Source organism: Hemicordylus capensis, chromosome 1, assembly GCF_027244095.1.
Source record: "Hemicordylus capensis ecotype Gifberg chromosome 1, rHemCap1.1.pri, whole genome shotgun sequence".
Lineage (NCBI taxonomy): Eukaryota > Metazoa > Chordata > Lepidosauria > Squamata > Cordylidae > Hemicordylus > Hemicordylus capensis.
The window spans coordinates 146,542,240-146,555,138 of NC_069657.1; the positions used below are offsets into that span (position 1 = coordinate 146,542,240).

The 12,899-nt window shown below is 45.1% G+C and overlaps 1 protein-coding gene across 7 annotated transcripts in view; it reads left to right on the forward strand.

Moving 5' to 3' along the window:
- Nucleotides 1-12,899, forward strand: part of SPTB (spectrin beta, erythrocytic) — a 181,879-nt gene that overhangs the window by 85,137 nt on the left and 83,843 nt on the right. For all 7 annotated transcript variants that reach the window (XM_053254828.1, XM_053254819.1, XM_053254861.1 and 4 more), the window contains exons 9-15: nt 600-787; nt 2,722-2,839; nt 5,211-5,369; nt 7,016-7,318; nt 9,382-9,532; nt 10,918-11,788; nt 12,090-12,227. In XM_053254828.1, coding sequence (XP_053110803.1) covers nt 600-787; nt 2,722-2,839; nt 5,211-5,369; nt 7,016-7,318; nt 9,382-9,532; nt 10,918-11,788; nt 12,090-12,227 — 1,928 coding nt within the window. The remainder of the gene's footprint in view (nt 1-599; nt 788-2,721; nt 2,840-5,210; nt 5,370-7,015; nt 7,319-9,381; nt 9,533-10,917; nt 11,789-12,089; nt 12,228-12,899) is intronic.

Below are 12,899 nucleotides of genomic sequence, written 5' to 3' on the forward strand. Positions count from 1 at the left end.
TGTGGGTTTTTTATGTATATCGAGAGGGAAAGGAAGACCCAGTGATACTTTTGTCTGAGCTCTTGAGCTGTTGTGAGCAAATCAACAGAGGCTTATTCAGTGTACTGCCTATGGTGTTACTCTCTATCTTAGGTTAAAGATCCTGGGTACTGTCAAAAGGTCCAGAGTCCTTTGAAGCCTCCCTTTCCCCTTATGCTTAAACTTGAGGTTTATCAACTGAGATTAAAAATGGTGCTGTTGCATAAACTAGAGATCAATTGTGATGTATGTTTATATGTTCAGTGATCCACACATGATGCTTCTTCTGTAATTCCTTGAACACTTTGGCCTTTGATGAAATGTTGCAGTATGAAAGCATTCATAAAACTTCTTTGAATGCCAATAGTGGTTTTTGTTAATCTGGTGTGACAAGCCCAAGACTTCAAGGCAGCACCATTTCTAATGTGCCTGCAGTCCAGCATTTCTAATATGATGAAGTCAGACTTGTCGACATTGTAGAAGATTCCCGTATGCAGGATCTGCAGGTTGATAAAGGACTGGATTTATTTCCAGTGGCAGATGCCAAGTGAGCAACACTGTTTGTTTATTCCTTTTCTCAGGTAATGGACCATGCGATGGAGACTGAAAAGATGATAGATAAGTATAGTGGGTTGGCTTCAGACCTGCTGACGTGGATAGAACAGACCATTATCATTCTCAACAGCCGCAAGTTTGCTAATTCTCTGGCAGGCGTGCAACAGCAGCTCCAGTCCTTCAGTACATACCGCACAGTGGAAAAACCGCCCAAGTAAGCACCTGTCAACTGGAAGGAGGCTTTTTTGCTGATGTTTACCACTTTCCCAATAGCTTAAATTGTGCCTCTCTGCATTGTGACTCATTTGGTTGTGTTGTGAGGTTTTCTGAGGAGGAGACTGGCAGAAGAAGAAGATTATGAAGAAGAAGAAGATGATGATGATGATACTGTAATGAATATCAGTGAGGAGCCAAGCTGAAGAGGGAAAGGGTTGTTGATGTGCCCCAAATGGTATTGCATCATGATGCCAAAATAAAATGCAGCTCCAGGGATTTTTGTGCAGGTCTGCAGCCTTCCTTAAATTAAAAAAAACCAAAAAAAGTAGGGATTTGGCAAATGTTATCAGAATTGTTAGCAGTAATCTAATCTAGCATTTTGAAGAAAAGGAGAAAAGTCTCTTTTCACTCCCTCTGTCCCTTTAGTTATTAAGCAAGGATTTCTGAACATAAAGATAATCTCCAAGTGGCAGTTTTTCTCAGAAGTGAAAACTGTAGTGGTGGGAAGAAGATATCTCTGTAGAAAGAACTAACACCTACTGCAATAATTAAGCATTGCAGCCTCCATTTAGGGTTCTGCCACCTGGTGGATTGACATCAGCATGTGGATTGTTACAAGTTGCAGGTCTCATAACCTGCTTATCGCTCATAAAACCTTCTGTCTGAAAGCACCTCAAGCTAGTTCCTGGGTCAGCTTATGAAGTTGTCCTTCCCAGATCATTAGCTGTGCCTAGTGCTTTTAATAAGCCTAGTGTGTAATCCTACCTGCATTTTGCCCCCAAAGGGAGTTAGCAGCATTAGGATATGATTTAAATAGGGACAACAGCATGTAGTGGGGAGGTTACACTTTCCCTCCCCTAGTGCTGCAGCCTGATCTGATCCCACCACCCCCTTGGTGGCTTTTAACCCATGGTAGGGCCTTATTGGTTATGGTGCCAACTCTGGAATGTACTTCCTAGGGAAGTGCTCCTGACCTCAACTCTGATGTCTTTCTGGCACAAGGCAAAGACTTTTTTATTTGCCTAGGTCTCTTATATCTTTGGGTTTGGGGCATTGTTTTGTCTAACTGCAAGTTCCCTTGCTGCTGCTTTTTAATGCTGTGTTTATACATTTTGTTGCATTTTAGCAATAGCAATAGCAATAGCACTTACATTTGTATACCGCTCTATAGCCGGAGCTCTCTAAGCGGTTTACAATGATTTAGCATATTGCCCCCAACATTTCTGGGTACTCATTTTACCGACCTCGGAAGGATGGAAGGCTGAGTCAACCTTGAGCCCCTGGTCAGGATCGAACTTGTAACCTTCTGGTTACAGGGCGGCAGTTTTTACCACTGCGCCACCAGGGGCTCCTTTTATTGGTTTACTGATATGTCCATTGCCTGGAGAGGCAGCTGTGTGAAGAGTGGAATATAGATCCTCTAAATAAATAAGCTGCTATGTTTGCAATTCTTCAGCCTGGTTCAGCAGCTGTGATCGCCCCAGTTAGAGACTCTCAATAACACCAATCAGCTATTCGGGACAGGAAGCAAAGAAGGTGAATATAGGTCTCCTTGCCAAACAGCTGATCAGAGTATTCAGAGACTTCAAATGGGGCATCCTGTATGCAGCTGCAGCCATTTTGCACATACAGTGTTGGATTGGGGTCAGTGGCTATCAGGAATTGAATTCCAGTATTGCAAAGTCCGTTCTGTAACTGACATTTTTCCTGATATACACATTGTAATAACCATCATAAACTCTGATAAACTAGTCTTCTGGAGGAATTGTTAGTGCATATGAGTGCTTTTTGCAATTAAACCGGTCTAGTGTGTGAGTTCAGAGCAAGTTATTTTCCAGGGACTGTGTGAGAGAAGTTGCTTACATTGCATTTTGACTTTATGTGTTCTCTTTACTCAGAGTATCCTTTCTCATTTTTCTGTGTCTTGGGCAGGTTTCAGGAGAAGGGGAACCTGGAAGTCCTTCTATTTACCATCCAGTCAAGAATGCGCACCAACAATCAGAAAGTGTATACTCCTCATGAAGGAAAACTAGTGTCTGACATCAACCGGGTACCAAACACTTTTCTGTGTAGTCAACAGAGATGTATGATAGATCCAGAGTGGTACTGTTCAGTGGTGGGGCTTTCCTTCTACAAAAAGTGTTTGAAATTATTTCTCAATTTAATTTGTCTAGTTGGGGAGGGGCCATCATTTGGTGTAGAGTACATGTTTTATGTCTATAGAGCACATACCATAGTTTATGTGGAGCATATGTTAATAGGTGGAGAGATTCTGTGTAGAGATAGTATCTCTGCTAGAAAAGACATCCAGGGGGCAATTGTCAATTAAAGTAGACCATACTGAGCAAAGTGTACCAATGGCCTGACTCTGTGTAAGCCAGCTTGATGTGTTTATATGACTTGGCTCACTAATACTGAAACTAGAAGATAACAAATTCCACGTAATTGGTCTTTTACCATTTATTCATAGCTGAAATCCAGAATTCATTGTCCAGTACTGTCATTGTGGCAAAACAATTCTGCTGTGAGATTAGGAAAGGGACTAAACAGTTATAGCTAACGAGAAAAAACATTTTGAAGGACTTCATAAGCATTCATAAACATTGAAGGGCTTTATAAACATTTTGAAGAGCTTGATGCATTGTACTAAAAGACTTAAGCCAATATTTAAGTGCTTTTAAGCTTCAGATGGAAACTCTGGTGTGTGTATTTCAGCTCTTAGCGTGGGGAGGATTATTACATCTGTTTGTGTAGGAGTCTTTCATCTTCCCCAGAAACACTTACAATGCAAGCCTATGCGTTTTTGCTCAGAAGTGAGCCCCATTGTGTTCTGTGGCAGGGATTCACAATGTTGGGTCCCCAGATGTTACTGGACTTCAACTCCCATAATCCCCAGCCCAACTGGCCTTTGGTTGGGGATTATGGGAGTTGAAGTCCAACAACATCTGGGGACCCAACTTTGAGAATTCCTGTTCTATGGAGCTTACTCCCTAGTAAGTGCATTTAGGATTGTGGCCTGAGTGTTGGGTGTAGATTAAAAGACAATGAGGCTGATAGTCTGGCAATGACTTTCATTCCTAGTAGGACTGGATTCTTTTCAATACTTCAGCAAAGACAGTGAACCATGGGTACTCCATCTGCGAAGAGCTGCACAACTGCAATAAGACTGATATAAAACAGGCTGCAGTGGTCTGGAGAACTGATGGGGCACTATTTGAGGGTTTGCTGATGCTTTGTAGAAATGTAGACTACTGAAGGAGGATGCCATGGGCAACTGACAACAGTAAGCATAAGGGAGGAATAAGGAGAACTGGACTGGCTTGTATATGTTTCTGTGTTTCGGAGTCCTGCCCCCTCTATATAACATGAATATGTTCCCTAGCTAGCAGCTTAGGGATAATTTACACAATACTTTCTTAGTAGTCTCGGCCATCTCTTGCTATATCCATGCACATGTGAGCAAACTGAATGTGTGAGTGAGGTGATCACAAAGAGTTTGCAAGAATTCCCAGGACTGTAGTGTCTTGAAAAAGATTTTGCTGTGATCAGGAATGGCTACAGGCTAGTATCTGTTGTTGTTCAGCTCACACATTGTTTGTTCACTTGGGTAGATGCCTGTACATAAGAACATAAGAACAGCCCTGCTGGATCAGGCCCACGGCCCATCTAATCCAGCATCCTGTTTCACATAGTGGCCCACCAGATGCCGCTGGAAGCCACAGACAGGAGTTGAGGGCGTGCCCTCTCTCCTGCCATTACTCCCCTGCAACTGGTACTCAGAGGCACCCTGCCCTTGAGGCTGGAGGTGGCCCACAGCCCTCTGACTAGTAGCCATTGTTAGACCTCTCCTCCATGAAGTCATCCAAACCCCTCTTAAAGCCATCCAGGTTGTTGGCTGTCACCACATCCTGTGGCAGAGAGTTCCACAAGTGGATCACGTGTTGTGTGAAAAAGTACTTCTGTTTGTTGGTCCTAGACCTCCTGGCAATCAATTTCATGGAGTGACTCCTAGTTCTAGTGTTGTGTGAGAGGGATGTAGATGATTGCAACTACTCACATATGTAAGGAAACTATTGTGTGAATTGCCTCTTAGTGCTGTGTAGTCCCTTAAAGGAAGATACATGCAAAAGAGCAAGGAGGAATATCTTTCTGTGATCAGACAGCATTTTTCTGATGTGATAGATGTCGGCGGGGGGATAGGCTTGTTAGAAACAAAAAGATTTACAAAAGGAGCCACACTGCATTATATAGGAGTGTTTATATATATTTATATCTATCTATCCATCTAAATATATATATGTAAACAGTGTGTGTGTGTGTGTGTGTGTATATATACAAACACACACACATTCACATACATCTTGATAATGTATTCTGTGCTGGCTGGATTCTCATTCTCCTCCTGGAAAATATTTACACAGGCCTGGGAGAAGTTGGAGAAGGCGGAGCATGAGCGGGAGCTGGCACTGAGAAATGAGCTTATTAGGCAGGAGAAGTTGGAACAGCTTGCTCGACGCTTTGATCGCAAGGCAGCAATGCGGGAGACATGGCTCAGTGAAAACCAGCGCCTTGTTGCACAGGTAACAGGGGAACTGCCTGAGAGTGTGCTGTTTTCAATCTCTGAACTGCTTGGTGGGTTTGGAAATAGCAGAAGAATGATTCTGTGTGTCAGGCTGAGTAGGTAGTGGGTGCGCACTGTGAAAACTTATGCGTGTAAAATATTTTGTCCACTGCCAGAAAGTAGCTGTGTTTTGACCATCTGTGATGAAAATGACATGACAGCAAGAAAGCAGCTTTCTTGGTAGCCATCAGAATTGCCTAAAGAGACACAACACACCTGTGAATGGAGCTTTGCTATCGTTTAGTTCAGGGATTCTCAATGTTTGGTCCCCAGATGTTATAGGACTTCACCTCCCATAATCCCAGTGGCCTTTGGTTGGGGATTATGGGAGTTGAAGTCCAATAACATCTGGGGACCTAACATCCCTGGTTTAGTTCACCTTGGGAAAGCTATTTTCTTATGTCCACAGTAGTGGAGTGTTAGGTGTTGTGTTAAACCTGTGAAGCGTTGAGCCACCCAGGAATCTTATTTTGAAAGACAACTTGTCATTTAAATATTTGCATTTTGTTACTCTGAGGTTGATTTGCACTTGGCATCAAAGACAAGCTTGTCATTTGTCCGCTGTGCCTCTCCCAGTGAGTACTGTAACCTTTGAAGGCGAGACTGCCATTTGTACAAACATGGGGACGGGCATTAGGCATGCGCTAAAGAACTGTGGTTGGCTACATCTTCCCACCTGTATTTCCCATGGGTATACAGACAAAAATCACGCCGCCTTCAGACAACTGTGGAGATTCACTCGGAGACACGAGTGAGGCACGAGTGAGAGTGCCAAGCAGCATTCATCTATTGTGTGCAGTATATTAGCTCTGAATGGTGTTTGGGTCTCTGCAGCTGAGATGCAGAGAAAGAACAAGGTTCTTGGAAAAGGGTTAGAAGATGATTGCATTCAGTGGAAGGCTGAGAATGGATTCAGGAAGTGTGCAGTCTGTATTAACGAGGCAGATGTGAGGTTTTGGATTCCAGAAGACTGTAGCAGGACTGTCAAGTAAACTGAAATAGGGATGCACACAAAACCAGTTTTCCTGGTTTTGTTCGAGTCTAAACTAGGCTCGAACCAAACCAGGCATGTTTGGTTTTGTCACTCTGAATGAGGGGCCTGGCTTGGCTCAAATTCAAGCCAGTTTGGACCCAGTTCAGGGGTGCCAGGGATGTGTGTGGTTTTTTTTTTTTTAAAAAATGGCAGACTTACTGCCTCTGAGGCCTCAGGGGTGGGGGTGCTCCTAATGGTGTGTGTGTGGGGGGGTGTCCTCTGGCTGTTCACCCGCAAGCCTCCACCTGGTCTCCCCAGGCCATTTAGGCCCATTTTCAGGCCATTCCAGCCCTCTCTGAGCTTGCTGCAACCATTTTTGAGGCCACCTTGTGTGTGCATGGGGAATTCGTGTGCCATTTCCACACAACTGGGTGATGAAGTAGGAGGGTACACGTACATCCTCCTACCTCACTTTTAGCCTGGGTGCAAAACCTGGGCTACTGGTGGAGAAGGACCAGGATTGGGACCGTGTGTGTTTGTTTTTAATTTCCCTCTTCCATTCTGCAGTATGTAGCATGAGGGCAAAAGAGAGCTGTGCTGTTGCTGACCAAAGCTATGTTTACTCTGGGCAGGATAACTTTGGGAATGATTTGCCAGCAGTGGAAGCAGCAAAGAAGAAGCATGAAGCTATTGAAACGGACACAGCTGCCTACAAGGAGCGTGTCCAGGCCATAGAGGAGGTGGCCATGGAGTTGGAGACGGAAAACTACCATGACATCAAGCGCATCAATGCTCGCAAGGACAACATCCTGCGGCTCTGGGAGTATCTGTTGGAACTGCTGAAGGCCCGGCGCCGGAGGCTGGAGATGAACCTTACACTGCAGAAGCTCTTCCAAGACATGTTGCACAATATTGACTGGATAGATGAGACAAAAGTAAGGAAAGGGTTTTGGGGTGGGCACAGAATAGGTTGCTAGAAAGAAATTGGCAAACTGGGATGGAGGATTATCCCTCTTGAAGCCAAACTGCTGCACCGTTTCAATTTATTAGTTTAATGTTTTTGTAAAGAAAACAATATTGGTAGGGGGCAATTTTGTGTAGAAAAGCAGCACTGGGGAGAGTATGCTTAACTCTTTCCCCACCTGCCTTTTCTTTACTGCCGATCACCTTCCCAAATGGCTTTCCCCCTTGAGGTCTTGTTTTAAAGCATTTTAAACCCCTGTGGGACAGCTGCTTGGGATGTGATTTGAACTGAAGAAACGACAGGCAGGGGGAAAATTAAATGCCACCTCTCCCTGCTGCTGCTTCTCCACTCAGAACTGCCCATCCTGCAGCTGCTCTCTTTCTTTTTTGAATGGCATGTGAAGTTTGGACATGTGTGTGTTAGCGATGGGCACGAACCTGTTCAGTGGCCCTTTTATGGGCCTGTGAACAGGTCTGAACATGGGGCCCGGTTCAAAGTTTGACGGAGGCGGGAGTGCCTCTTTAAGGGCAGGGGAGGGTGCACTTACCCCTCCCGCTGCTTTTCTCCCGCTGGCGCTCATTACTGTTAAAAACCTTCTGGGCATCAACATACCTCCCTGCTGCCCTGTTGCCCTCCGTGGCCAGAAGTACCTGGTGTGCGTGACGGGCACATGTGCACCCGGTACTTCCGGCCAAGGAGGTCAATGGGGCGGCAGGGAGGTATGCTGCCGCCCCGAAGGTGTTTGTTTGTTTGTTTGTTTAACATATTTTAATACAGTCCAAAACTTGTGTCTCTGGGCAGTTTACAACAAAATAAAAACAAAGTAAAATATTAGTTAAAACAAAAAGTTTAAAAGATTATAACAATTCAAAATTTTAAAACAATATTTTAAAACATTAAAACCATTAAAACAATATTAATAAAAAGCCTGGATGAACAGATGCATCTTTAAAGACTTTTAAAAAGCTGTCAGAGATGGGGAGGCTCTTATTTCATTAGGGAGCGCATTCCAAAGCCTTGGGGCAGCAACGGAGAAGGCCCGTCCCTGAGTGGCCACCAGACGAGCTGGTGGCAAATGCAGACGGACCTCTCCAGATGATCTCAGTGGGCGGTGGGGTTCATAACGAAGAAGACGTTCTCTTAAATACCCAGGGCCCAAGCTGTTTAGGGCTTTATAGGTTATAACCAACACCTTGTATTTTGCCCGGAAACATATTGGCAGCCAGTGTAGCTCCTTCAATACAGGAGTTATATGGTCTCTCTGAGATGATCCAGAGACCAACCTGGCTGCCTCATTCTGGACCAACTATAGTTTCCGGACTACACACAAGGTCAGCCCCACAAAGAGCGCATTACAGCAATCCAGTCTGGAGTTGACCAGCAGATGTACCACTGTTTTGAGGTCATTCGTCTCAAGAAACGGATGCAGCTGGCGTATCAGCCGAAGCTGATAGAAGGCACCTCTGGCCACCGCCTCAACCTGGGAGACCAGAGAGAGGCTTGAATCCAGAAGCACCCCCAGACTGTGTACCTGTTCCTTCTGGGGAAGTGTGACCCCATTCAGAACAGGCAGATCAAAATGGTCTCTCGCGTTCCAACCCCGCACAATGAGTACCTCCATCTTATCTGGATTCAGTTTCAGTTTGTTAGCCCTCATTCAGCCCATCACCAACTCCAGGCAGGCATTTAGGGAGGTTATGCCCTCTCACGATGATGCTGACATGAAGAAATAGATTTGGGTGTCATCAGCATACTGATAGCACCCTGCACTAAATCTCATGATGATCTCTCCCAGCGGTTTCATGTAGATGTTAAACAACATCGGAGACAATATGGAGCCCTGAGACTCCATATCATTTTTAACAGTAACAAGTGCCGGCGGAGGGAAAGTGGCGGGAGGGGTAAGCGCACCCTCCCTCACCCTTAAGGAGTCATCCCGCCTCCGTTGAACCATCCAGCTGCGGTTCCATTCACATCCCTAGTGTGTGTCTGAGACAGAGAAAGAGAATATTCTCCTTTTTAAAATTCCTCTAGGTAAAACTCTTGTCTCCTGAAATTGGGAAGCACTTGTTGGAAGTGGAAGACCTACTTCAAAAGCATAAACTGATGGAGGCTGACATGGCCATTCAGGCTGAGAAGGTCCGTGCTGTCAGTGCAGCTGCCCTTAAATTTGCCAATGGAGATGGTAGGTGTATGCTCAGAAGACATCACATTTTTCTGCCTGACTGCCATGAGTGAGTCAGTGAAACAATTTGTGTTTGGAAGCCAGGAGTACAAATAGGAAGGTGTGAGAGTAGGGGAGTCTGTATTCTGGCCTCTACCATCCATCTTTCCTTATTGTTTTTTGGAAGCTAATGCCTCTTGAATCATAATGGCATTCTTTTCTCAACATATTGAATTTTTAGTAATGTGGTCCAGGGATGTGTTCCCCATCCATTACGGTATTAATCTAAATCCAAGGCTAGTTTCCCCCCAGTTATTTTGATATTAGAAATCATATTTTGTCTTAAACTTGGAGTTCTGTTCTTCTCAAGTAAATAAGAGGGTGTCACAATGGGTTCTGGCACGATGGGCTTCCTTGTGGCGGGGCCTCAGAGTTCAGAGGGGAGGGGGAGTTCGGAGGGACTATCACCCAATTCCTCCTCCTCCAGCCTGTCTGGGGTCATGGCAGCTGACTCTCACATTTCCGCTGAGTCCTCTGCTCTCCCGGCTTGCCTCCTCCTCACAGGCAGCTTGTTCCTTACATAGTTGTTGGCAAGTCAAGCAGCCCCCGCCCTTCTGACCCGGCCTTCCTTTATTAACCCTTTCCCTGGCTGATTACACACAGCTGTCTCCCGTCCCACTGCTCCCTCACCTGGCCCCACCCTTCTCCCTGTGGCACTTCTCTGACATTGTCCGGCGGCGCCTCCTCCATGCCCAGCCCAGGCAGCTATTTGTCTGAGGCCTCTGGCGCTCCAAGCTCCCTGGGTGGGCGGCTGCTGGTGCGGGCCCTCCTCTGGCCGCCTCACTCCATCTCGGCTCCCTCGCTTCCGCTGCAGCTCGGCTGGACCCGGTAAGGCCGGCAGTGCCTCTCCCGAGGCTGCCCGCCAGACGGGGTCGTCATAAATTCAGAGTCTTCTTCGATTCGGCAAATATGGTATGTGGGTTGTAGCTAGTTATTTAAAATCACCTAGAAATGCCCTGAGATAAAGTTAAGAGCAGCCTTGCTGGATCAGGCCCCAAGCTTATCTAGTCCAGCATCCTGTTTCCCACTATGGCCTACCAGATGCCTCAGGGAAGCCCACAAGAGATGAAAGCATGCCCCCTCTCCTGCTGTTACTTGTCCTCCATGAAAGCAGTAGGGAGGAGGCAGTGATAGCTTAGTGGCAGAGCACCTGCCTTGCATACAGAAGGTTTGCACATTCAGTCCCTAGCATCTTCAGCTAAAAAAGCTGGGAACGATCTTTGCTAGAGACCTTCTAGCAAATGTGTGGCTAGAATGTTGTGTCTTTAAAAAAAAAAAAAACTTTTTACAAAGGAGTATGCATCCTGCATCTCACTGTAGTTTTCTGCCCACACACACTTGCACAGGTTATCGGCCTTGTGACCCAAAGGTGATACGAGATCGTGTGAATCATCTGGAGTTGTGTCACCAAGAGCTGATGACGTTGGCTGCAGCAAGGAAAGCTCGCCTGGAGCAATCCAAGCGCCTTTGGAAGTTCTTCTGGGAACTGGATGAAGCTGAAAGCTGGATCAAGGAGAAAGAGCAGATCTATTCCTCCCTGGATTATGGGAAAGATCTGACTAGCATTCTTATCCTTCAGAGGAAGCACAAGGCCTTTGAGGATGAGCTACGTGGCCTGGGAGCCCACCTGCAGCAGACCATCAAAGAGGGAGAAACCATGATTGCTCAGAAGCATTTTGGAGCACCCAACATCCGTAGCAGGATTGAAGAAGTGAAAGCCCTCTGGGCCCAGCTGCAGGAACTGGCAGCTTTCCGCAAAAAAAACCTGCAGGATGCTGAGAACTTCTTCCAGTTCCAAGTAGATGCAGATGATTTGATGGCTTGGCTACAGGATGCCAGTCGCTTGGTGTCCAGTGATGATGTGGGGCATGATGAATATTCCACTCAAGCTCTGGTTAAAAAGCACAGGGACCTCATAGATGAGGTAGCAGACAATAGGAGAATCATGGACAATCTATACAGGCAAGCACAGAGCTTCCCCAATGAGTTCCGGGATGTCCCAGGATTTGAGAACAGACTGAAAGGCATCCAGGCAACTTATAATGAAGTTGTAACCCTTGCAGATCTGCGCAGACAGAAGCTGCAGGATGCTCTGGATCTCTACACAGTTTTCAGTGAGACAGATGCATGTGAGCTTTGGATGAGTGAGAAGGAGAAGTGGTTGGAACAAATGGAGATTCCTGATACCCTGGAGGACTTGGATGTTGTGCAGCACAGGTAAAATAAGCAAGATCCATTCCCTGGGCAATGTCCATCAGATATCTGGCAAGCTTACTTCTAGTTAAACGAGTGAAGGATCTGAAAAGAATGTCACATTGATGACTGGAGCAATAAAGGGTCTCATAGCATCTTTAACTTGTTTTATTCAAATTGCCTTTTGGTGCTGGATTAGTTGGGATAAGAAGGATGAGTTCTAATCAATGTAAGTGAGAGTTGAAAGTTATATTGTTATCTGTTGCAGGTGCTTGGGAATGGATTGGGTTTTAAATTTGAATAAATGAAATATTCTTGATTGCAGATTTGATATATTGGAGCAGGAAATGAACAATCTGGCATCTCAGATTGAAGGGGTCAACCGAGCAGCCAGAGGCCTAATAGAAAGTGGGCACCCACGCAGTGGGCGAGTGAGGCAGTGCCAAGAGTCTCTGAATACCAGGTAAGATCTTAAGTCTTTAAGAGAGCTGCTGTTGCTCTCTGACAAATGTAAACTACCATGTGTGTTTCTAAGCTTCTGACTGATTTGGGGTAATTAATCAATCAATCAATCAATCAATCAATTTGTTTGTTATTTCTCTGTGTAAACCACCCTGAGCCATTTTTGGAAGGGTGTTATAGAAATCAGATAGATAGATAGATAGATAGATAGATAGATAGCTGATTGACAAAAATGATTTTGAAAAATTACAAGAGAAGAAAAACATGAATTGACTACAAGAAAGCCTTCGACTCATTGCCTCACACATGGATACTAAAATGTTTAGAAACAACTGGTGTCAGCAAAAACATTCAGATATTTATTTTAAAAGCAATGAGCATGTGGAGTACACAGTTAACAATCAATGGCAAGACACTTGGACAGGTTAGCATTAGAAGAGGTATTTTCCAAGGGGACTCACTATCCCCTCTGTTGTTTGTAATCACCATGACTCCACTTCCACAAATACTAAACAAAACAGGCCTCAGATACCAAACATCTAAAACATCAAGTAAAATAAACCATCTGCTGTACATAGACGATCTGAAGTTGTATGGAAAGTCCCAGTCAGAAATTGAATCACTGCTAAACACTGTCCATATATTCAGTAGCGATATAGCAATGGAGTTTGGA